Below are 26,548 nucleotides of genomic sequence, written 5' to 3' on the forward strand. Positions count from 1 at the left end.
GAAGAAGAAGAAGAAGAAGAAGAAGAAGAAGAAGAAGAAGAAGAAGAAGAAGAAGAAGAAGAAGAAGAAGAAGAAGAAGAAGAAAAAACAAACAAAGGGGAGCTCACTGGCCAGTCAAGGCTAGTAAGAAACCCTGTACCAAGAAGGGCTGCACCTAAAAAGAACCGTCCTTCCCTCGTGCAAACACATGCACAAGCACACACAAGAAACAGATGCCTTCCGCACCTAAGTCCCAGCCTCAGCTTGAGAGAAAGGACTGGACAAAGGCACTTTGTACTTAGGCTTTTCCTACTCAGAAGCCAGTGGCCGTACAAATCTCTATCAAATCTCTATGATTATGCCGACAACCAAGTCCCGTACTAGGGCGGAGGATACAGGTCAGCTGGTAGAGTGTGTGCCTCGAGGCACACTTGAGTGTGTGCACAAAACCCTGGGTCCAGTCACCAACACCATCTACAGGCCGTGTGGTGGCCTAGGGGTCCACACCTGTGACTGAGCACTCAGCAGGCGGAGGCGGAGCATCAGAAGTTCAAAGACACCCTCAGCTCCAACCATGTCCATGGGTGGACATCGGAGAAACCGTAGATGACACACAGAAAGACAGAGGCACAGGAACTATCTGGGCATTCCTGGAAATGTACCTGGAATCACAGCGGTGCACCCGTGATTGATGCTGCTGCTCTCCTGGGGATTAAACCCAGGCTGTGAGCATTCTGCACAAGCACGTTACCAACTAAATTAAGCGGCGCCATTAAAAACATATTTGTACATACTAATTTATTGATTTGGACAAGTGCATAAAGCACTATTGAGGAATGTCTGGTTTTTTCCTTGAAAGGGTATTTTTAAGACTAAGTTTACTAAGTAATTCTTGGGATAAGTGGTCTATCTTTCCAGGAAAAGAAAATTGAGGAACTTTGACTAACCGAATGGATTTTACTAAACTTGGTCTTGGGAGGACAAGAATCGTGAAGATGGAGTGCTAAATATAGACGCTGTAAAACTCGGGGGAACATACTTGTGAGCCCAACACTAACAATTAGCAAGATGTGTTATCACTAGCATTAAAATAGGAAATCTGAGCCCATTCCGGGAACATTGTCATGAACCGCCATAGCCATCCCGGCTCTGGGGTGGCTCCACACTCCAGGTCCTCAGCTCAGGGGACAGCCTTATAAGGAAATCAGGCTAGAGAGCAGATAAGAGCACCAGAGAGTACTTAACATTTCCAGAGGCCTCCGCAAATATTAACTCATTCATCCTCATGGTGTCCGGGGCCAGCTATGCTATCATTCTGAAAGAGACTGGGAGGGTGGGGGGATCCCTGATTAACTACAGTTACTTATAGTAGGGTGGGAGGGGAGCTGGCCACCTTCCTTGGGCACCTGGCTCTGGGCCAGACAAGCTTAATGAACGGGAGGGCGGAGAGTTATTTCTCAATTTTGACAGTAAGTGAGGAACAGGCTCCCCCTCCGTCTCCTATCTCCCACAGAGTCCCCACAAGATTCCAGGCCTTAAAATAACTGAGCCTCCCACTTGAGCAGTCTAGGAGAAGAGTGAGGCCCTGTCTGGCGGAGATACATGGAAGGGTGTGAAATGTGCTTTCTCCTTTAGGGAAATAAACTTAGCAACTAGCAAAAAAATAAACAAGCTGGGTGTGGCGCCCACCTGTAATCCCAACACTGAAGAAGTAGAAGTTTAGGAGATCTCTGTGAGTTCAAGGCCAACCTGAGTTCCAGGACTTCACAAATGGACTCAGGCAGAGAGAGAGAGAGAGAGAGAGAGAGAGAGAGAGAGAGAGAGAGAGACAGACAGACAGACAGACAGACAGACAGACAACAAATAATCCATTACAGTTAAGGGAGGATGAAGTGGCTTCATTAAACTTTTAACATGAGAAACCTTTGGAATGGAATGAGTTATAATTGTTAAAGAATTTTGAGAATCTATAGGATATCTTGAAGTCGAATGTTATAGAAGAGCAGTAATTATACATTTCAAAAAAAAAATAAACCAAGTGCAATAGCCGGCAATCCCAGAAACAGGAAGTTAGAAGAGGGAGGACCGGATGAGGAGTTCAAGGCCAGCCTGAGCTCCCTGAGAAGCTTCTCAGAGCAAAGCTAGGCAAGACAGAGCCCAAATGACAAATTTATGAGACTGAGCAACTTGTGGGAGGCTCGATGTGTCCTAGTTTGAGCCCCAGCTGCTTCACAACATGGAGCCATAGAAAGGGAGCTGGAACAGGAGATTGCTGTCTTCCAGCCACGGGGAGCTACCATGGGTTAACTCTGTCCAGGGAGGGATCCAAGATCTACACCCCACCTCTAAAAGATCCACCTCACTGAAGCTGAGGGAGGCCTCCAGCACGTGAACTTTGGGGGACAGACCCAAGTTCATCCAACCACAGCACAGATACGAAAGGATTAAGTGAAAGCAGCAGGCAGCACAGAGAGCATGCTAACTCAGGACCCAGCTGCAGTCCTGCAGGGGTAGTGTGAGCCCCACAGACTAAGAACATCCCACCGGTAAACAGGAACAGATAAGTGTACGCCAAGTACTGACGGACACCAGGCCTTAGAAATCCAGGGAGTTGGAGGCCAAATGTCAGATGGCTTTGCAATAACTACCCCCACCCCACAAAGGGCAACAGTATACTTCCTCAACAGATGAATAAGAAAAAAAAAATCCCCTTGACAAAATCTAGAATCACCTGGAAGATGGGACACTGGAGATGCCCAAGGAGGATTATCTTAATTGCATTAATTGGGGTGGCAAGACCTGCCCACTATGGGCAGCTCCATTCCCTGGCTTGTCCAGGACAGTTAAAGGGGCAAGGGAGCTGAAGAGCAGCTCACGCAATCAGCTTCTCACGCAATCAGCTTCTCTGCTTCCCTACTGTGGATGGGATCCACCCAGCTGCTTCGAGCCTTGGCTTCCCAGCAAAGAGGATCAGAATCTTGACCTATGAGCTAAATAAAATAAACCCTTTCTCCTTTAAACTGCTTTAGTTAGAATATTTATCACAGCAACAGGGAAATAAACTAAGACAATCAATCATCAGTGAAGACTATTTCCACCACTCTATTCATAAGCTAAGCATTAATCAACAGCCAGCTGGGAATGAAGCCCAGTGGGTAGAGTGCTTGCCTAACATGCATAAAATCTCGGGCTCAAGAGCTCCGGGGCCATACTGAATATGGTAGCACACATCACACCTGCAGCTCGAGTCATCATTGGCGACTTAGCAAGTTTAAGCCCAGACTGGGCTACCTGAGATCTTGTCTCTAAATACATAATCAACCAATCTCTGAGAATGGTTATCCAAACCTTTATAGTCCCAGCACTAGAAAGGAAGAGGCAGGAGGATCTGAGAGTTCCAGGACAGCCAGAGCTACATAGTGAGACCCTGCCTCAAAAAAAAAAAAATAAAAAAGAAAATAAAGAATTATCCAATTGCACTTTCAGGTGTGAATGAAGTACATAAATTACAGCTCAATTAAGTGCAGTCAGTGTTCCACACTAACTCACATGGATAAAAAAGGTCAGCCAAGTGGTGACTTTAGTCCCAGCACCCGAAAGTGGATCTCTAAATTCAAGGCCAGCCTGGTCTACTGAGAGTAAGTTTAGTATGTTTGCTAAAGTGTCTGGTCGTGTATCAGTCACCCATAAAACAGAACTGAGATGCCAATGGCATAGACAGATAATGAAAATTCTTTAAAATACTCCCCAATGTATATCCTTCACTCTTCGTTCAACTAGACAGACGCAACTCCTCCCTGCCCTTTCTAGTCTCGATTTTGTTTCCAATTTTATTTTACGCATGAGTGTTTTGCCCTACATGTAAGTATGTTTATCACGTGTGCCTGGCGCCTGTGGAGGCCAGAGAAAGGCTCTGCATCTCCTGGAACTAAAGTCAGGACAATTGGGAGGTGGAGGTGGGTACTGGGACCGGACCCTGACCAGAGTCACTAATTTTCCCTGCTCATATCTCTGACTCCAGGGCTCATGCCGCTCTGCCTGTTTAAATCTTCATCTCCCAAAAGCCCACACGTCTCCACAAAGTCGGCTTCACTCTGACCCCACTCCTCTCCCTCTATTTCTAGGTCCATTTCATGTGCATTTCTCGATATCATCCACGTCATCTGATCTCAAGTCATTATACTACCCTTTCCTGAGTTCGCGGGGTGCTTCCAACTAGGCAGGAATAGTCTCACTCACCAACTACCTCTACACCCCCAGAAAGGCCAAGGCAGCAATGCTAGGCTGGCTGTCTGTCTTCAGCGAAATATCATTCCTGCACCCCAGGGGAGTCATTCGGCCTCCCTACTAATCAATGTTCTCTTCGCCATCTGTCAACCTGAATCAAAGAATTCAAGACAATAAGGCACGTGCTTATTTGCCAAAGAGCTTCTAGTTACTCTGAGGGAAGTGCCAGGGTGCCTAAGAATCCAGTTGCTCCACGAACTCAATAGGAATTCACACTCAAATACGCGTTAAGAGCAGAAAATGCCAAAAGCGGGGAGAATTCCACTCAAACAGGCAGGATGAGTCAAGACAGAGGTTTCCATTACATCTGCCTATTTCCTGGACTCACACTGCAACAACATGTGTGCCGGCTTTGCGGAGGGTGTGCTCCACAGAATGGCTCTGGGAACAATTAAGGAGGCCTGTGGGCTGGGGTTAATGACGGCTGCCCTGCCCACATGAGGAGACCTGAGCTACACTCCTCAGGCAATGTTTGGCTCTTGGTATGCGGCGGGCATCTGCATGACAGCCCCTCCTGGGAGCACAAGAGCACCTCGAATGGCTGAGGGATCCCTATGGCTGCTTCCACACTAGGGCTCCATGTCCCCCCACTCCTCACGTGGAGAGGCAGAAAGGGTATTTTCTTAAGCACATGCACGCCATGACCAATCCCAATGCAAGGCATTGCTTTTTAAATAAGCTCCTTTGGGGCTAAAGAGACGGCTCAGTGGTTAAGAGCATTGGCTGTTCTTTTTGAGGACCCAGGTTTAATTCCCAGCACCCACATGGCAGCTCACAACTGTCTTTAACTCCAGTTCCAAGGGATCCGACACCCTCACACAGACACACATGCAGGCAAAACACCAATACACGTAAAACTTTTAAAGTGGCCAGTGGTGGTGCAAGCCTTTAATCCCAGCACTCGGGAGGCAGGGCCAGGTGAATCTCTTTGAGTTAGAGGCCAGCCTAGTCTACAGAGCTAGTTCTAGGACAGCTAGGGCTGTTACAGAGAAACCCTGTTTCAAAAAAGAAAAAAAAAGCTCCTTCCAGCTGTCAAACTGACTAGCTGATCAGTAGCTGTAGGTCACACTGACCAGAAATATCTATTACTGTCTCCGTCCTCTACCCAAGAGCAAACCAACTATGTGCCTGGAAAATAAAAAGATCCAGGACAAACCCACAGGTCCTGAGATACATGTCCATGCTGAGATATAACCAGTATGGTTACAGTGTGCCTTAGTGGGAGTGTCATGAGCTTACCCGACAAACGCTGGGGGTGATGCAAGCAATGCTTCAAGACCGTCAGTGGCGGACACACCTTTAATCTAGCACTAAGGAGGCAGAGGCAGGAAGATGTCTGTGAAATTAAGGTCAACCTGTCTACATAGAGTTTTAGGACGGTCAGGGCTATGTAGAGAGAACCTGACTCCCAGCCCCTGCCCCCCGCCCCCCGCCAAAAAAAAGGTAGAGGAAGAAAGAAAGGCTCAGACCCAGTTTTAATTTCCAGCACCCACATGGCATCTCATACCTGCCTGTAACTCCAAGTCCAGAGGATGCTATGCTTTCTTCTGACCTCCAAGGGTACCAGGCACACATGTGGTACACAGACATACTGTGGTAGTTTGAATGTAATTGGCCCCCATAACCTCACAGGGAGTGGCACTATTAGAAAATGTAGCTTTGTTGAAGTGGGCATGGCCTTGTTAGAGGAAGTATGTCACTGTGGGGGCAAACTTTGAAATTTCCTATGCTCAGGAGACCGCCCAGCCCAAGGTCTCAGTTGACATCCTGTTGCCTACTTCTCCAGCCTACACGCCGCCATGTTCCCTGTGATGATGATAATGGACTGAACCACTGAAACTATAAGTGAGCCACCCCCAATTAAATGTTTTCATTTGGAACTGGAGAGATGGCTCAGTGATTAAGAGTTCTGACTGCTCCTCCAGAGGACCTGGGTTCAATTCCCCACACCCACATGGCATCTCACAACTGTCTGTAACTCCAAGACCTAACACCCTCATACAGACATGCATGTTTTACCTTGCACACATAAAGTAAAAATAAAAATAAGTAAATAAAAAAACAAATATTCAGTTATAAGAGTTGCTGCAGTCATGGTGTCTCTTCACAGCAATAAAACCCTAAGAAACATATGTTCAGGCGAAACACCCATGTTTATATATGACCCATGTTTATATATACATATAGATGTATATAAAGTTTAAAAAGGAATGCCACATATACATTGCACAGCAGAACCACCCATCAGCACACATGAGCAGCCAGTAAAACACATCAAGTCCCTCGTACACATCACAGAACCAACACTTCTCCTTGTGTCCCCAGAAATTATTGGCTAATGTGCTAACTGAGGCAGTACCTGCCTCAGTGTTAGAAGCATACAGGCAATGCTTTGAGAGGGGGGTGGGGGAAAAGCACACATTGTACTGCACACCAGTCATGAGCAGGGGAAGGCGGACCAGGCGTCACAGAACAAACACAATGTGACAGGCGACTTGACAAGGAGGCGGTTTAGCATGGCCCTTTAAATTTCAGGGGCAGGGGATGCAGGAAACCAGGCCTGTGATGCTCTTGGTGGGAGTACTCGGTGCCGCATTTCAAAAGAAGACTTGGCAATAAACATCAAATGTCTTTACAAAAATGCATGCTCTTTGACCCAGAAATTCCATCTCTGAGACTTCAAGCTAAGGAAATCACTTAAGAGCACAGGCACCGTTTTAAGCAGGAGCATACACAGAACTAGTTACACCAAAAGGCTAGAAGCCAATGCCCAATAATAAGGAGTGAACTAAACACACTAGAGCATATTCAGGCTATGGCACAGTTTGAAGGTTTTTTGGTTTTTCGAGACAGGGTTTCTCTGTGTAGCCCTGGCTGTCCTGGAACTCGCTCTGTAGACCAGGCTGGCCAGCCTCTGCCTCCCGAACACTGGGATTAAAGGCATGCACCACCACAAACTGGCGCCTCTGAATTGGCAGTTTAAAGGTGGCCAGAGCTGTCCCTGCTGGGTCTGAAATCAGGTGCCATGTTGTTTAAGAAGCCTCTAGAATACCCGAGAAGCAGGCCAAGGGGAAGGGTGAGGAAAGGTCTTCCACACAGAAAGGGCAGCTGAAGAAGGCTGACAAGCTAAAATCCAAAGACACAGGGAAGGACCTCTGGCCAGAGGTGAATTAAGAAATTTGGCAAAAGCTGAGCAGTGGTGGCCCATGCCTTTAATCCCAGGAGTCTGACGGCAAGGGAGATGGTTCTCCAAGTTTGAGGCTGTTAAGTTTCAACCCTGGGACAAACAACTAAAGTACCTACGACCTATGGAAGAGGACCCGGCTGCTAGGTTCTCCCAGCGTCTCTCTGTTCCTGTTACAGGTGTGGATAGCAACACACCCTGCCCTCTACCCTGAACTTTCCAGCCCGGGGGACTGGGCTACCCTTCCCCTAGAGGCTCTTCTCTTATATAATCCAGACATCCTGGTGACCCTGCCCCTCTTGTACCTTTGGCCTTCTGGCTGCAGCACCTGGTTCCCTTTCTCTCTTCCCCTCCCCCTCTCCCCACAGGGCCCAGCTCAACCTGGTCATGCCCACTCCGGACTCTCCCAGATGTCCCTGCCTCTGGCTATGCTCTCCAACACATCTATAACAAACTTTCTCCTCCACCACACCTAGGGACACTTGTGTCCTTTCCTTTTCATTCAGAGGCCAGCCTGGTCTACCAGAGCAAGTTCAAGGACAGCCAGGACTAATAATACAGAAACCTGACAAAAAGCAACCAGTTCCTTGTGCCTGTGTTGACAGCAGCCTTTCTTCCATTCCTTTGAATATCTAGATTCCCTGCTGTGACATTGTTCCCCTACAGCTAGAATGAAGTGTTATCACAGTCTGTTGGACACTGTAATGAACACACCTCTACGTTAAATGAAAAGCAGTCCAAACACTCAGATTTCATTTGTTAAAAATGTCCATATGAGCTGGGAAGTAGTGGCGCACACTTTAACCCCAGCAGTGGGGAGGCAGGACAGGAGGATCTCTGTGAATTTGAGGCCAGCCTGGTCTACAAAGACTAGCCAGAGCTGTTACACAGGGAAACCCTGTCTCAAAAAAACAAAAAACAAAGAAACAAAAAGATGTGTGTGTAGACAAACCTAAAGTAGTGTTCTGTCTAAAAGCAGTGTTCTGTCCTTCTCTCTTCTCCTCAGACAGGGTCTCAAATTCCCAATCTTCCTGTCTCGGTTCCCAGAGGGCTGGGATTATAGGTATAAACCACCAGCCCACCCTTATAATTTTCTTTTTCCCTTCCTCCTACATCTTCATATGGGGTTGGAGAATGCAAAAGACTCTTATCTGTCAATAAGAGAAAAACGTTTCCTGATGAAACCAAAGTCCCGTTACATGAGGCATGAATGGCTTTTGGGTCTTGACAATGTCAATCCTGAGTATCAGATAAATTATAGAGCAAAAATAACCACAGAAGCTGGGCAGTGGTGGTGCAAGCCTTTAATCCCAGAACTTGGGAAGCAAATGCAGGAGGATCTCTTTCAGTTCGAGACCAGCCTGGTTTATAGACCCAGTTCTGGGACAGCTGGGGCTGTTACACAGAGAAACCCTGTCCCCAAAAAAAAACAAAACAAAATATCCACAGAATGTTGCTTCGTAGTGGCTCACGTGTGGAAGTGATTCCTATAAATTCTTATTATACAAAGATGAAAAGGAGGCACTTGAAGTGCTTCCTAAGGGTTTAGGAAGAGACTCTTCTACCTCTGGGCTTTCTCTTTATATCCCAGTGCAAGAGAAAGTCCCTACATTGTAGGTCTGAAATTGACTCAGTGGTATGGAGGTGGAGAGGGCATTTACAGCAGGCTCTACAGGGAATAGAGTGCAATTTCAATTTGGCAAGTGCAATGAATGCTTGTGAAGTTTGTAGAGACTCCCAGCCGGCACTAGACTGAATGGAGAGGCTAGGTCAAGCTGTACCTCTATCTACTTTTCCCTGCACACGGGAAGAGCCCGCATTTATTTCTATCAAGGACACACCAACAGGATGACTCACCCACGGCCAACAGTGACCCATGGTATGACAAAAGACAACCTTGGTCTTGCCTCGGTTCCCACTGCTGCAGCTGGGAGGAACCGACAAGGACACAGCTGTAGACAGGGAAGCCAGGCTGGAACTGAGGTAGAATCCCGGAGGAATTCTGCTTACTGCGATTTGTCCTTACACCACCCTGGACCACCTGATCACGGGCGCCTCTGCCCCCAGCGGTCCAGGCCCTCTCACATTAACCATTACTAAAGAAAATGACCCACAGGCCAAGCTGATAGAAGAAAACAGGTTCCTCTTCCCAGATAATCTAGCTGGTGACAGGTGGGCTAAAACCAATCAGGGACAGCCCCACGAGGTTTTCGGGAATGAACAGGTGTGGCATTTAACATTCTGGATGGGGCTTCAGGTGTAGATCAGCAGTCAAGCAACCAAGAACAAATCTTTGTCAAAATTGAAGGCTCACAGCATATCCCAAAGCCATATGCTGTGCACTTCAACTCTTTTAAGGCAGTCTCTGTCTCCATCTCACCTTCCCAAGAGTCAGCAGGCAGAGCACACTATGACCGAATGGCAATAGACACTGGCCCCACAATGGGCAAGACACTTGCTTACCTTAGAGTAGCTAAAAACGTGGAAAGGACAAGCATCCCTGCGGAGGGCTTTTCATGTTGACTCTGGGTTTACCAATAGTGCCACGGATGTGCAGAGCAACACACTGCAGCACCGACAGAACCAGATGCTACGCTCAACGTGTACATCTACAAAGGAACCTGTGTGATCCATGCTGCTTGTGACTGTTCTGTTCCATCCTGTCACCTCATTCTTCTGCTCTGGATTTTGCAACGGGCAAAGGAGCTTGGAGAGTGGGTTCCTCTCCCCTCCCCCCCTACTGTGACACATCTTTTTACAAGTTAAAGTCATGTTAATTAATCATGCATTTAAAAATAAAGACAAGTAGCCAAGCGGTGGTCACACGTGCCTTTACTCCCAGCTCTTGGGAGGCAGAGAACTCTGAGTTCGAGGGCAGAGTGAGTTCCAGGACAGCCAAGGCTACACGGAGAAATCCTGTCTTGAAAAAAACAAAAGCAACAACAACAAAAAAAAAGCATATACACCTAACATACACGGTGTACGGCTGCTTCCAAGTAGATCCGGGTCAAGATGCACCTCTGTTAACTCCAAAGGGGTATCCCAAAAAAGCAGAGCTGGTCTTGTCATAAACGGGACTTTGGCTCAGTAAACTGAAGAACCGTCATCAGGTAAACAAGTCTAATAAAGGTGGGTTTCTGTTTACCAAAAGCGCACCCCCACCCCCATCCAACCTTTAAGGACTACTACCCTGGCGAGGGTAGCTACTTCTGGGTCAGTTGCAACTGTTCATGAGCTCAGACTCACATAAAATCTGCCTGCTTCTCCACCCTTCTGCTCTTCCTCCTGCCCAGCTTGGTGTATTTGATCCCCAATAAACCCTTCTGTCTCCCTATGGTGTGGTCAGGTTTGGCAGTTTTGCTGGGCCCTCGCTTACAGTTCACTTAAGTGTTTTTCAAAAGTCTATAAAGGCCTGGGGTTACAGGTTGGTGGAAGAGACGTCCATGACTTCTGCAGGACTTCTGCTTTACGTTCAAGCCCTCACACCCGCCTTTAGGGCAAGGGGCAGGACGAGTTCAAGGCCAGCATGATCTACAAAGCAAGTTCCAGGACCAGGACAACGGGTAGTCTCAAAGAGTAACCCTGGGGGGGAAGAGGGGGACACAGGGCACACAGGATGGGAACAACAACAAAACAAAAAATGGGAAATGTTTCAATACTTCAGACACTTATCAGTGAGAAGAACTTTCCCCTATGAACTGAATTTCCAATGCTCTCTTTCTCTTAACAGCCCCGGGGCCCCACATTTAAAATACAGAGCTTCCCGGCACATTCAGCACACAAATAAAACCCTGTAGAACTGAGATGGGAATGGCTACTCTAGTGTTATCTCTGCCCTTAAAAGTGCTGCGTTAACTGTTAGCTGCTGGGGAAAAAAAATACTCCGCCCACACAAAACATTATCAGCTGGCCTCCTGAAAGTAGCAACTAAAAAAAACAAAAGTCTAAAAAACATCCTCTACAAAGATGCGTTTTTCTCTTCGGCGGAAAACTAAGAAAAACACAAGCCCACTTAGAGCAAAATGTGTGTTTCTACTTACTAGTGGGATGGGATCTCCTTTAAAAAAAAAAAAGTGCTGGGAAAGTTCATCGCTGCAAGTCAGCAAGAATTTGTACCGGCTAAACAAATAAATAAATCAATCCTGATACGGCACAACTACTTAGATGGCACCCTAAATCCAGGACCCCACTGTATGATGGACGCTAACCGACTAGTAACTTTCAAGTAGAGGAGGTCCAGGGTCTGAAACCCACTGGTTATAAATTATTTCGTTGTTAGCTTAAAAAAAGACTGGCTAGTACAGACACCACTGTATGACAGTCTCTTCAAGTTAAGAAACGGATCCGGCTTTATTTATACAGGGACAGGGTCGCAGTCATGGCCAACCTCCTGCCTCAGCCTCCTCACTGCTGGGGGGGGGGGATGTTGTTACCAACACACCTGGCGAGAGCCTTTTTGTTTGCCTTTCCCGCTGTGATTACATCTCAGCATTCCGTGGGCTTTTAGGCAAAAGCTAGAAGCCGGACATGACACACTAGGTATGTATACCTCTGGACAACCGACAACCCAGGGCTTTTTTCCCTCCTTGGGGTTTCCTACCCTCCTATAGGGCTGCTAGGCCCCACTCTTCTTTCTTGGGCTCTCACAGCATGTACTACCTGGTGTTCTGGCACTAGAGCAGCGGTTCCCAGGCGCTACACCTTTGGGGGTTGCATATCGTTGGGGGTCGATATTTATATTACGACTCACAACAGCAGCAAAATTACACATATGAAGAACCAAGAAAATAACTGCTTGGTTGGGGGGGAGGTCACCACAACATGAGGGACTGTATTTAATGGTGGTGGCATGAGGAAGGCTGAGAACTGGCGCTCTAGGTAGAGCCCGCTGACCAGGCAGATACTCCCCTCACTGCCCTCTTCAGGGGAAGAGCTAAAGCCGGGATTCCAAGTTCTGGTTTTCCCCACAACCCTCTCAAAGCACAAAGACTCAGGATGGGCCTTAAATAATCCTTTTGTTTACAGAGGGTCATTTCCTGCAGCCGGCTCACACCCACGGAGTCACGCCCAATTCCCTAGGAGATCTCAGCACTGGTTTGCTTACTAAAAACAAACAAAAAAAAACAAAAAACAAAAAACAAAAAATGAAACCACTGCAGGTAGGCAATCCAGGTGTAAGAAACTTCCCTAAAACAAAAAAGAAATTCCCAAGTCTAGGGCACACTGGTTTTTCCTCGCTGTATTAAAATAATTTAACAAATAAAAACAAAACCTAAGGGGTTTGCATTGAAAAGGCTCCACAACAGTCTCTGCAACTCAACTAGCCCGCCAGGGCCTTTTCCTGCATCCGGTGTCGCCACTGAGAAACAGAAAGTGAAAAGATAGGACTCACGACACACAGCAGGCAACATCTGTGTGTACCAGCACTCCCGTTTAGTTACGGGAAGGGAGGCCTGCTTCCCTAAACGGCTTAAGTGACTTGTCCTCTGTCCCCCAGGCAACACTGAAAATGAGATAATAAAACTGAAGGGTGGTGTGACAGGCTGGCCAAGCGCTGACTTCTAAGAACATGTAACTTTGGTTGTGGGATCAGACAACAGATGACCAGGGCAGGACAACAATCCCCCCCCCCCCCAATCCAGGTCAGATTGGGACTTGGTGTGCTGTGCAAACTAGGCCAATCCGAAGGCCGGCGTTTTCTGCTCAATTAACAGATGGTTTCCATCTGATGATAAGCCAATGACAAGGCACATTTCTTTAAGCCTGAGATATTATCTGTTCTGCTCCACAATGAGAAGCAAAAACAAAGCGGAGGAATAGCCAAGTTTATGAAGACAAGTGGGTGCGGCCTGGGGCAGCTCCCTAAGGATTCCTTCACATTGGAACCCAGGTGCTAAAAGTCTGTGCCAGCCACCCAAAGCCAGAATGACCCTGAACTTGTATCTTTGGAAGCTAAAACGGCGTACGGAGAGACTTAGTCAAAGGCTCAGCATCAACTCCAGGTGGTTACAACCCTCTCAAGACCAAAGTCACACCTGGCAAAATTTACCTGACTGTCTCTCCAGCTACGGCAGTTATTTCATTCCAGCCACGCCGGCATCTGTTTAAGTGCAGTTGTTGTGTTTAACTGGATGTAAGGGAAGAATTCCTTTATGTGCGCAAAAAGACTGTCTGCCCCACCTCCCACAAGGGATCAGTCGTATACCACCCAAGCAAAATCGCTAGAGGCTGTGAAATGAAAACTCTGGTTTCTGATGCAATCAAGTGGGGGACTGGGAATCAGAAATATCCACCTGGAAGACAGAAAAACTTAAATCTCAGCCAGGCGCGGTTGCTCAGGCCTTGATTCCCAGCACTCGGGAGACAGAGATAAGGGGATCTCTCGGGTTCCCTGACAGCCAGAATTCCATAACAGGGAGACCATGCCTTTGGGGGGAAAAAGGAAAAAGGCAAGAAAGAAATAGGGAAAGAAAACAATCCGGAAACTGCTGATAGCCTCTAAGATGATGTGGCGTATCACACAGATGTCTGCCTCTGAAAGGCACGTTTGTAAGCATTTCACTAACAAACACGAGGCATTGGTCTAGGCTCTGGGTTTTGTTTTGTTTTGTTTTGTTTTTTAAAGACATTAAATAAGACGAAAAGTTTCTTCTGCCAGAGGCCTATCAGGGATACAAGGTAAGCAAGTCCAATAGCACACAGAAAATGTCAAGAGATGCCATCTGGAAAATAATGGTAGAAACGTGGGCTACGTTAAACCTGTCGGTCACAGGTCTCTTTCTGGGTGACATGGCACTCAGACTAGGATAAAGGTCAGGACTAACCTGTAGGCACGCAGACTGGCTGGCACCAGGCAGGAAGGAGTCTGGCAAATGGGCATATCTAATGAGGATCCAAGGTACTAAAGCTTTATCAGATGAGACTGGGATTCCCAGGAGATGGGGCCAGAGGTCCAGAAAGAACCAGTCACATGAAACTTGTGTGACTCAGGAAATTTTTTTAAGTATTTATTTTTATTTTCTGTGCACAGATGTTTTGCCTGCATGGACCTCTGTGTGAAGGTATCTGAGCTCCTGGGCTTAAATCACGGGCAGTGGTGAGCGACCATTGGGTGCTGGGAATTGAACCCAGGTCCTCCAGAAGAGCAGTCAGTGCTCTTAAGCGCTGAGTCACCTCTCCAGCCCCCAGTCATGGGACATTTTTAAGCTACTACCCACCTGCTGTAAAACCTCAGACAGATTAATTTAGCGTCTCAGGGTGCCTCAGTTTTCCCATCCCTGAACACAGCATGACAGCATTTCCTTTGTTAAAAGGCAGGGCATTTGCACCACAAAAAAAAAAAAACAAAAAAAAAAAAAAGCTGTAATCTCAGCACGTGGGGAAAGGGTCCATGGGTAAGGGCAGACTTGGCTATAGTTTAGGCCATTAGGAACGCCAGCATCTTAAATGAGGGGGTGGGGCGCAGTGGACTAGTGTCCACTTTGGATTAGCTATATAAATGCTCAGTCACTTAGCATGAACAATCATAAATGCCTTTTCCCCTCTTCAGAGACAAGTTTCTCTGTGTAGCTCTGGCTGTCCTGGAACTCACTCTGTAGACCAGACTGGCTTCAAACTCAGATCCACCTGCCTCTGCCTCCCGACTTGACCACCTCAGGTTAAAAAGGAAATTCAAACCACTGTGAGCATGACTCGCTTTAGCAATTCTGCTGCTCACTGCTGGAAAAGTAGTCAGTCATTCCTGGGTAAAGCAGAAATTCAACTCAAGAGAACAGAGAGGAGCAGGCTAAGTGGAAACCATAGGTTACCCTAACAACCAAGGCTAGCCCCTAATCACCTAACATCAAGGGCCTGGAAGGGAGGGTCCTGTCTTGCCCTCCCCCATCACATGATGCCGACTGGAGGAACAGGACAGTCAATACAGAAGCCTCTGGAAGCTCACACATCCTCAGTCTTGTAACTCCCACCTGGGTAAGACAATGACACCTCCACGGCACCCCCCCTCCCCAGCACAAAGGAAATTCTGCTACTTCAGTAATAAGATCGCAGTTTGCACTTGTCCCCAGCGGCCTCAAGTATGCCAGCCTTGAGGTGGCAAAGAGGAGTTTGCACAAAATGAGATCCCGCGGAGTCAAGGAGAAAAATCGTCTGTAGGATTTCTCTTGGGAGCACACTGGCCACCAGCCAGCATCATCTACCGGGTGACATAAAGGAATTTGGGGTATCAGTAAGGTTCATTCACTCCTGGAAAGTAAGGACGAATTGAAGGTGGGAGTTTCAGCCTTGATGAGAGAGACCGCTATCCTGAGCCGCTCAGATTTCTCGCACCTTTGCAAAATCCCAGGTGCCGACAGGATTAAAGCAGCCTGCCTAAGCACTTCTACTGCCTTTGAAATTGGCGCAACGACACTGCATTTACAAGCTGAAATCCCGGCCTCCTTTCCTGGTGTGAGCTGCCTCTCTTCCTGCCATTTCTTCCTCCTCTTTGCTACCCATTAATATGCATCAGAATGGCTGCGGCGGGGTGAGACGGTGCTGGAAATGCAACCACGTGTTGTTGACAGCTTTCTCTAAGGTCCTTCCCAGGACAGCTTTTCAGTGGACCCTTAGCAAAGTGCCAAACAACACTTGCAGGCAAGTAGCGGAAAGGAAAACTTGATCCGCACAACATATGACCTCGGGCGGCCAAAGCCTGGTCTTCAAGGAAAAAAAAACTCTAAGTCTGGGTACTGACGGCAAATATAGGGGAAAAATCAAACAAACTCCTCGGACTTTGATGAAAGCAGAAAAGCATGAGAAATACTATACAGAGCTAGATATTTCTAACTCCTCCTCCCCCTCCCCCCAGCTGATAAAGATAGCAAATACTATTATAATCAGGCAGTTTCTAAGTAATGCATGCTCATGTATTAAAATTAGTTCTTTCCCCCTGAGAACTTCCAAGTCTCCCTCTTCCCCCAGAAGCCTTTTCTCTTTCCTGGCTTTTCATCACAAGGTTTCCCAGGGATTGGAATTCCATTTTCTAGACACTCATACACATGACGCGCATTTTCAATTACCAAGCTATCTGTGAACTGTTCTGAAAAATTCTATTTTAACATCTGGCTTATCCTGTGCACCCCAGACTCAGCATCATCACTCCTAGCTGCCCTATACCCAATTTGTACTTCCACAAACCAACCATCCAATGGAGAACCCAAAGAGGTGTTGAGGTCAACCCTTACTCTCCTCTCCAGCCCACTTCAGATGGATTCAGGGGCCTCATGGACACTTCCAACGCTGGCTGTATGTCCTGAAATACTGAACAAGAAGATCTGTGTGCTGCACGTCCACCCCTTGCCCTCCAGCAGAGGACAGACGCCCCTCTCCTAGCTCAGAAAGCAACGGCTCCCATCAGCAGTTCCTCCCCAAAAGGAGTCCTGAATGTTCGCAACGCCTGGACTCCTTGCCTGTCATCTCCCCCCCACCCCCCATGATCTTCCTCATAGGTCAAAGTCTTTGGATTCTGCTGAATACCAGCCCTCTTCTTCACCACCCTCTCAGGAGCAGGCTTGTTTCCAGATCAAACCACCTCAACCTCGCTGTCATGCTTTATTAAACTTGTTAATTTGTGCCCGGCCATCCCTCCATTAAACACCCGGAGTGGAGGAAGCATCTCCCCTAGCTCCTAGCGCCTCTCCTGGGTCTACACCTGATGGCCCTGGTCAATCAGGCCACACTTCACACTGCCTCAGTTGCCTGTCCATAAAAGGGACACGCAAACACCTGCACCAGCTGACTGTAGTGGGAAACACCTGTAATCCCAGCTCTCAAGAGGCCGACACAGGAGAGGAGAGGATGCAGTGTGCCGGGTGAGCCTGGTCTACACAGCAAGACTGTCTTTCACACAGAGAGAGAGAGAGAGACAGAGAGAGAGACAGAAACAAACAAAAACCCCACATTAGTTTGTAAGGATAAAAAAATGGTTACAGGTGGTCCAGTGCCTAACTTGTAATACAGCACAGAAAAAAAACAAGCAGGAAGGAGTCAGTGATTGGCCAGGCAGAGTGGCTTATGCTTTAATCTCAGCAGAGGCAGAGGCGCGAGGATCTCTGTGAGTTCAAGGCCAGCCTGGTCTACACAATTGAGAGACCCAGTTCTTCTACGTACATACGTACGGGGCTGGAGGTTAAGAGCATTGCCTGCTCTTCCAAAGGTCCTGAGTTCAATTTCCAGCAACCACATGGTGGCTCACAACCATCTGTAATGGGGTCTGGTGCCCTCTTCTGGCCTTCAAGCATATACACAGACAGAATATTGTATACATAATAAATATTTGCAGGGCGGTGGTGGCGCACGCCTTTAATCCCAGCACTAGGGAGGCAGAGGCAGGCGGATCTATGTGAGTTCGAGACCAGCCTGGTCTACAAGAGCTAGTTCCAGGACAGGCTCCAAAACCACAGAGAAACCCTGTCTCGAAAAACAAAAAAATATACATACATACATACTAGTGATGACTATTTCTTTAGTAAGTGTATAAAAATATTCCTGAAATTCTCATAGGGGAAATGATTCTGGCAGTTCACTCTGTTCCACAAACTTGGCAATTTTATTCTTAGAAATTCAAGCACATACCCCTCCCTCAGTCAGCTTCAAGTTGCAGGTCACATCAAGCCTCCTTCACCTCTGACACACACACACACACACACACACACACACACACACACGGCATTAAAGTTGTTTAAGATATTCTCCTGGTGCATATTAAAGATTATTTTCCTATGAGCCCAGCACCATCAGGGTCCGGCAAGGGTAGGATCTTACCAACATGGCATCAGTTTGAAGACTTGGTTCACCAGGTTTCCAGTCCGCTGGACTACGCCAGCCTCTTATGCTCTAGCTGTCAAGGTTCATTCTTCTCATTCCTTCCTAAGTTTTTTCTTTGACCCAAGCAAGAACTGTTCAAGAGGGACCTTTGCATTCCCGTTCCTGCGTTCCCCGTCGCCGGCCCCCAGGCAGACACTAAGGTGCCAAATGAAACTGAACACAAACATTCCAAAGTGGCTGTCACACAGAGCAGACTGTTTGGGAACAGGGGGAGCTCCCTGCTCTTCCACCTAGCAAAGACCATGACCGGGTCAAAAAGGAGTTCCACGGGAGAACCCAGGTTCAAATGGTGAGAGCCCAATAGTTCCATGGGATGAGTGAGCGCATCTATCTGATGGACTCACCTGTGCCATTGATGCTACAGGTGAGAAAGATTATTTCCCAATAGGTGGGGTCACGACCTTTTGAAATCTCTAGTAGGACTCTCAGTATTAAGCAGGTAGCCGCCATGTATATTCCAAATTCTAAACTTATAAGGGTGTGTGTGTGGCCGAGGGCCTGATATGGGGAAGTCGGATCACTGGGAATCCCATTAGACAGCGTGCACAGCTTTGTACATGGTCCAGAAGCTAAGCGGAGATAACAAAGAACTTCCCGGGAAAACAAGGCCTCCATGGATGGGGGGCAGGAGGCTCAGCTTGGGCCAGAACAGAGGAAGGAATGGGCAGAAGGGTTCTCAGAGGCATATTAGAACAGCCCCGAGTGTCAAGTGTGGACTTTTCTGTGGCGGCCAGAGCTGGGCGGACAGATCTGGGGCGTCATGAGACCCAGCTGCACAGCATCATGCTGGCTTGAGAGAGGGTAACAGAGCATGGGGGGGCAGCTGAAGATCACTAACAGGAGACAGGAGAAACAAAGATGAAGACAAAGGACATGATGAGGGCCCTGAGGAGCAGCAAAGGCCAGAGCCCTGCCCAAGTCAGGCTCCTGAGCCAAACCAAACTCGAACCTGAAGGTTTGCTACACCTACATGAATCACAAAAGAGTTTTGACAAAACCTTCAAAGCCAGAAGGCTCACATAGCCATTTTGGAAATGCCAAAGAAAGCAATTCACAAGGACCTGTATGTAATCCACCAATTACATTCATTGTAGTTATATCTAGTTTTACATACACCGTTTTCAAAGAACTTGAGAAGCAAGGTGGAAGAGTTACTTGGGAGAGTTCGGAGGGAGGAAAGGGAATGAGGTAATTATAATCTCAAAATTTAAAAAAAGTATTAAAACTTGAAAAATCCTGTTTGCTCAACACAAACTTAGTCCTCAGGATGTCTGGAGCCTGGCTCTTAAGATTTTCCAGGAAGCAGTGGACTGCGGGGACCCTGCCTTCAGACTTTTAGTTTCCAGACCCGCCTATTGTTAGCATATATATTACATACACAAAAATAATCTGCAATAAATATACATTTCAAAAAAACGTATCCTTTAAAAAGGCTGTCTAACATTCCTATGGAATTCTAATGATTTTGCTTAGCAAATTCCATTCGTTGAACAGTTGGAGAATTTTCGCCAGCATAACTCCTAGAAAGAAATCTTTATTACTGCCCAATTTCCTTAGCGTAAACTCTTAACAATACAGGTACTAAATCAAAGGAGAACATGTTTTGATGGCCCCTGCCAAAACTCCACAGAACCACAGCCCTTAACTTCATTGCTGATATCCTGTTCCTAGTTAATGGCTCTAACACTAAATCTGGCAGAAATAGTATGAAATGTCGCCTCCACAAAAGACGCCTCAACCAAAGCATCAAGGCAGAGAAACTGGAAAACCACTTTTGGCAGAGTAGCCTAAAATGCATGCCACATTGGTGGCTCTCTTCGGACATCTCTCTACCATGAGGTCACATCTCCATCCAAACCACTGTCACCTACTCCTGCTCCACGACTGAAACAAGTTCACTACATTAGATTTGGTTTGCAACACAGAAGTGTGCAAAACTCTGCCAATCGAAGCTTCCAGAAGCCGTGTCCGGAGATCTTGATGTGCCACGAGAACCAGAGGTTAGCCCACACCACTGGCATTCCCTTTCCTCCATGCCAACTGTTAACCCCAATGCTTTGGCAAAAATACTAAAGCACTCTGGGAGATCTGAAGTAAAAACTGTATGATCCTCTCAGGATCTGACTTGATGTGATTTCTCCAAACATCTCAATCAATGGTGCAACACGGTCAACGCTTGCCTCTCTGATTTAATCACTGCTTTCCCAGACTGAGATGAACTTTTAAACTGCATAAGATGATCCACATAAAAAGTGCCCAAAGGCATTAATGAAACTAAAAATACAACCAAATGGCACGTTCATCTCATTTCCAAAAAGGAAATCACTCACTAATAAAGTTCTGTAGGACAGGGTCCCAATATGTCTGAACACAAACTTACTATTGACAGTGATTACGAGACAGATTATGAGATCATCACTCACATACGTATTAACTTTTAATAAAACCTGATCATACAATTGGAGACACATTCTAAGAACTTTTTTTTTTTTTTAACTTTTGTTTAGAGAAAGTGTCTCCCTTGGCTGGGCTAGAACTTGCTACATAGACCAGGCTTGGCCTCAGACTGGTCTCAGAGACTTAGAAAATGAAGGAATCATCACCACACCCAACTAAGAACTTTTGTTTCAAAGTAGAGCCTTGCTGTGGGGTTAAGGCTGGGTTCTGAACGGGTCAACCCTGCTGCCAGCATGACTTCCTTAATTGAAAAGTGATGTAAGAAACAGCCCAACACTCTGCACAGACACACAAAACCCTTGCTACTCTCGGGTCCCAGGAGAATGACAACCGGCTGTCCTTGCAGAGAGTATACATGGTACACTAGAAAGCCAGATGTATTCTATTCTCTTATACAGACTGCAAAAATCTTAAAATTCCTCTTCTTGGTTTTATGTGCTATATTATACAAAGCTGCACAGATTCTAAAAAAAAAATTTTCAACCACAGAAAATATGTACAGCTTTTTTTCCCCAAATCCTGGACTTTTCAGTTTACACAACTGTATCCACGTGAGCCGACTAGTCTCTAATACGGAGACTCAGGGTTAAAACATACTGGATGTCAGGAGGACCTGCTTTCAGACGTAGAAAGGAAGAAGAAAGCCTTGAGTTAATTCTCCAATGTAGGAGGAGAAAGTCTACACCCCACGGTGAGCTATGAGAAACTGTTTTCTCTCAGTGAGGGGTGGACTCACTTTCCCAGTTCGGTTTAGTAGCCACCGGAAATTACAGCAAGCACATTTTTCTTCTCTTGTCTTCATGATGTATACAAGATAGTGTGTGTGTGTGTGTGTTCTGTTTCCTAGAGTCCACTCGGAGGCTTTTCAATGCATCTGAGCAGTGCGGATCCCTTGGGTGGGCAGGGAATGGGTCCAGTGTTGTGGTTTTGTATAATGACAAGCACATTAATGGGACTCACCAAAATACTGTACTTGTTTTACTTGTGGCTTTCAGGGTTGTTAATCAAAAAACTAGAGGTTTTCAGAAACCAAATATACACAAGAACAGAGAATTATGATAAAATTACCTGGATCACTCACGATTTTCTTTCCCTGATTGTCTATTATGCTAGCCAGGTGTAAAGGCAAATGCCTTTAGTCCCAGGACTCTTAGGCAGGAATTTAAGCTCACAGCCTGACTGTGTGACCTGGGAAGCCCTATTTCTAAACAAAAACGTATATAAAGTGGCTAGTGACAGAGTGGCTGCCTGGCACCTCTGTGGTCCTAGGTTCATCTCCTAGTACTGAAAAAAAAAAAAAAAGGGCAAACAACTACAGCTCATTCCTCATGGTATATGTGTTTTACACACTCCCACTCGTGAACAACCTGAGCGCTGCAATCTTTCTCCTCCACTTGTTTCTTAAATAACAAATATTTCACTAAAAAAGATAAAACACCTCCCAGAATCACACGCCATTCCTACCTGACAACACTCTCGGTGTAACAGGGTAAATAAGGCAGCTGATTGCTCCAACACTGTCCATTACTAGACATGATCACCCAGAGGGGGGACCTTAGTACTAGAAATGTTTGCAGATAAGATGGATCAAGAGAAAAATCTGACTTGCCATCATTTTTAGGGTATGGGATTTGGAGACAAGCCTACTGTTATCTACCAAAACCTTAAAAAAACAAACAAACAAACAAAACCCTCTGGGGTTTTGTTGTGTTCCAAAATCATTTTAAAAGGACCAAACTTTGGTGTTTTTATTGTTGTTATGAGCTTTTTCCCAGTTGCAATTTTTCTGAACCGGATGAAGGAAGAAAGATGGTTTCATAGAATCCATCTTTTTAGCAGGGATAAAAGTAGGGCAGATCTGAAGAGTTACCTTGTTGTGTCCACTAAAGCATGCTCGAAACCCAGCAATTTCTCAAAAGGCAAGAGGGCATCACTTTTTTAAGTTTAACTTGTCAGGAAATCGAGTGAAGAGCAGCAGGAACTCGCAGCTGGCTCCCCAGCGCTGTCGTCATAAAACGGCATAAACAGAACCTTCCAAAAGCAATACTTGCTTATAAAAGAGGTAATTTCTTCAGGTGGGGAGGCAATTGTCAGCTTTCTTCAATTCTCTTAGGTGCACCTCCCTACGACTGTGGTAAAACCAAACTCTGCACTGTTTTGCATAAATTTAGGTCTCTTCTGTCTTCCCTATTTAAACAGTTCCCATTTTACCAGAGGGATAGTTCACATAGGTCAGAGAGATGGGCGGATGGATGGAACCCGTATGTTTGGTTTCAGTCTCGGTATCTTAATTTGCACCCGGTGTCTCCATTGCCTCACCATCCTAACCGCCATAGAGTCAGTTTGAGTTCCGTTCACCCTCCTTATGAGGATGTGATTTACCTGTGAGAACACTTTCTACGTTATAGTGGGTTGGGCAGTTTCTGCTTCTGCTCACTCAATTCTAGGAGACCTTAAAAAGGATAAATAGTTTCTTGGGACCTCCAAATAAACCCACCTGCAGGAGTAAAGTCAGGACAGGACGTCACAAAAGCGACCAAACTCATTAGTTCCATGCACACCCCATCCACACATTATTACTCGAGTGTTTTCAGTAAGAAACGCACCACAGGCGCAAATTGTTTTTAATCATCACTCCAAGTGTGCCACATAAAGTTGTGATTTCCCCATGAAAACCCTCCGTGCGCCTTTGCTTTGGGGAATCCAAAGCTTTTAGCCCTTGTTATTCTACCCCACCCCCCCCCATCCACTTCGCCCAGGTTCGGCGGGGGTCTTCGACTCATCGGAGAAGAATGCGGCTAATGAGTTATCTATTAATCCAAAATGTCTCAGCTCGGAAGATATTTCACCCAGCACTTTTAACACCGAAAGGGAGGGAGGGGAGTTGGGGTCGGAAGTAGCTTTTAACGAGAACTTTCCCAGAGTTTTTTTTTTTTTCCTTCGACCATGCCTCCCTCAGATTTCCAGCAGCAGACGCAGAACCCAAATCTTGACCCTCCCCGATCCCAATCATCCGAGGTCACCCGGGAGTCAGCTCTCGATTCCGCTTTCAACAGCCCGGGTAGACAAAGCTGAGCATTCTACTTACACAAGTCTCGAGAAAGTCCTCAAAAAGTTATGCAATGGGAGGCATGCGGACGCGCGTGGACACAGCCCCGCGCCCGCGGGACGCCGCGTCCCTTGGCGCGCCCCCACCCCGTGCGCCCCGAGACTCCCAGCCGGCTCCCCCTCCGTACCTCCTCCTCCTGAAGGTTGGCCTCGCTCGGGGTGTTCTCCTTCTCGGCTTTGCCTCCGCCGTTCATCTTCCCGGTCCTTCGTCGCCGCGCGGGGCTGGGGCGCGGGGCTGAGGCGAGGGCGCGCTCGCCCGCTTGCTTGCTACCTTCCCCCGGGCGGTCGAGCGAGCGAGCTGCGGGGCTGGAGCCGGGCGGCGCAGTGGGGAGCCGGGGCTGGTGGGGACCTCCGAGAGGCCGGGCGAGCCCTGGAGTCGGGACGGGGCCGAGGCGGAGGATGAGCGAGGCGGCGGGCGCGGTTGGGACCGGAGCCGCCGAGGGCGCGCTGCTGGCAGGCTCTGGGCAGCGGGGCCGCACGCAGCGCGCTTTCTCTCGCCTTCCACCCTCCTCCCCTTCCCCTCCCTCCCCTCCCCCTCCTCCCTCCGCCCTCCCTGGACGTGCGCGGTCGGCCGCAGCCCAGAGGGACGCTGCTCGGGACCGCGAAGCCCCCTGCGGGAGGAGGAGCGCGGGGCGGAGCGGTCGACCCCAGGGCCCGGCTCGACGGGGGTGGGGGGGGTGGGAGGGGATGTCACTGGGACCACGAGGCCGGGGGTCGGCGGGAGGAAGGTCTGGTCCGCCCTCTCTCTCCAGCCCCCGGGGCCTCGGCGTCCACGCGGGCGGTGCGCGTGGGCTTGGAGAGGGGGCTCGGGGCGGGGAACCGAGCCTGCTGGGGGCGCCGGAGGTGGGGGGGGGGGCGACGAAGACTGGGGCGTGCAACTTTTGTTTGCTTGCTTTCCACGACGGGTGTGTACCTCAACCCACCCTCCTTGGCAGTACCCGACGAGACTCGGTTCTTCCTGCGCCGAAAGGTGACAGGCACGGGGGACAGCCCACCACCGAACCCCGCTTTTGCAGGACACGGCTGGGCAAGCCCACCGCTGGTGCCGGAGTCCGGCGAGCCCTCCCCAGCCTTTTCCCCTAGCCCGCTACGACTCTCGAGGACTTCCGGCGGTCCCTGTTCAGACTCGCACAGCCGGCACCAGACTGTTCGGGAATCGTTTTGTTTACTTCACTCTTTGGGGAGCCCCTTCCTGGAATACAAGACCGTGCCCTGTTTATCTTTGTCTCCCCCGCCAGTACTTAAGTAGGCTGCTACCTGGAGCCTAGTAGGCACTCGGTATCTGTTGGCTGAGGATCCCTCACTGCCCCTCAAAGGTCAGGGCAGTATCAAAGCAGTTGCTCAACACCAGGATGACCGCACAGCTTCCGTTTCCTAGTCAGAGAAATGGGAATATATATCCCAGGGCTTTAGAGATTATAGATGGAGCAAGCGCAACCCTCCTCTCCTAGCATTCATTCTTGCACAATGTTGGTTTACAATAGGCGGAAGCTAGCATTATTTTTAAGGAAGTTTCCATTTTCCTGGTCCTACTGGACTTTTCCAACAATAAACCCTGTAAACTTCTTTGGCTAGTAAGGACGGACATTTAAGACAATCCCTTCCCCCTCCCCCTCGCCCCCTGTATCAATGGGTTGTGCTCTCTCTCTCCGAGGAAGTTTGTCTGGCACGCCGGGCCAATCACGGTTTCTCATTTGTGCCTTGGTTTAACTGTTTATCTCTTTCTCCCCACTCGACATTCTTTACCCCTCTCTGCTTTGAGAGCTGGTGGGGGGTGGGGGTGGGGTGGAGGCGGGGGTGGGGTAGGAGCTGAAGATAAGGGCCCTGCCTTTAGGCCATTGAAAGTGGTGTTATGGAGACAAGATACCCCAAACAACTCCAAGGCAACATAATCGCTGAATCCTGGTTCAAATTATAAAAAAAAGCAAGATACACGCACCATTTTTCTTTGGCTTTTAAAGGCGTTGTGACGTGAAAATCCATAGTGAGACAAGTTTTAGATGAGTTTTTTTTTTCTTTGATGGACTCTGGAGATGTGGGAAAGTTCCTAAAAGAAAATAATGTTCCAAGTTGCCGTCATAATGCCATTGCTCTCTATAGTAACCGAGGTGCCTCCTGGGAGGAAACGAACCAACAGTCTTTGTGACCGCGGGAGAAAAAGTCAGAAGAGCAAAGCTACAGTTAATCAGAAACTTTGTCCGTGTTTTGATTTATTATTGTGTTGATTGGCAGCCCTCTGCACGGCCTGCTCTTCATTCAGTTATAAGAGGAACCACGAGGGGGCAATGTCTTCCTGAGCAATGGCCGAGTGGGTGGGCTTCGGTGGCCCAGCCTTTTGCCTGCCTTGGCTATTCTTGCCTGTTACTGAATATACTCCACAGGGAGACATTGTTTTGCTGGAGCCTGGTAAGGACCCAAGAAAAAAATGACAAATGGGTTCCACTCGGAGCCCATTTAGAAGAAGGTGGGTTATGGTGTGGTTGCAGTAGCTGGGGAAGTCTCTTATCCCTCTCCTGGAAAAAGTGGGTTAATTTCAGATGTAGACTAAAACCTGATTTTTTTTTCGTCCTGAAGCCAAACCAGAACTTTGTCTTTTGTTTAAAAGTTAGCGCCTTCTGTATAAGAAAACTTAGTCCTGTGAGAGGAACCTTGTCTGGCATCTTCATT

The 26,548-nt window shown here is 47.7% G+C and overlaps 1 protein-coding gene across 5 annotated transcripts in view; it reads right to left on the bottom strand.

The window, feature by feature from the left end:
• Rbpms (RNA binding protein, mRNA processing factor) overlaps nucleotides 1–24,404 on the bottom strand; it is a 149,536-nt gene extending 125,132 nt beyond the window's left edge. For all 5 annotated transcript variants that reach the window (XR_001229292.2, XR_001229291.2, XM_013352032.2 and 2 more), the window contains exon 1: nucleotides 24,010–24,404. Coding sequence is in view for 3 of the 5 variants with exons in the window: in XM_013352032.2 (XP_013207486.1) it covers nucleotides 24,010–24,075 (66 nt within the window). In the remaining 2 variants the exon portion in view is untranslated. The remainder of the gene's footprint in view (nucleotides 1–24,009) is intronic.
• Nucleotides 24,405–26,548: the final 2,144 nt, after the last annotated feature.

The sequence above is a fragment of the Microtus ochrogaster genome, linkage group LG7_11, assembly GCF_000317375.1.
Source record: "Microtus ochrogaster isolate Prairie Vole_2 linkage group LG7_11, MicOch1.0, whole genome shotgun sequence".
NCBI lineage: Eukaryota > Metazoa > Chordata > Mammalia > Rodentia > Cricetidae > Microtus > Microtus ochrogaster.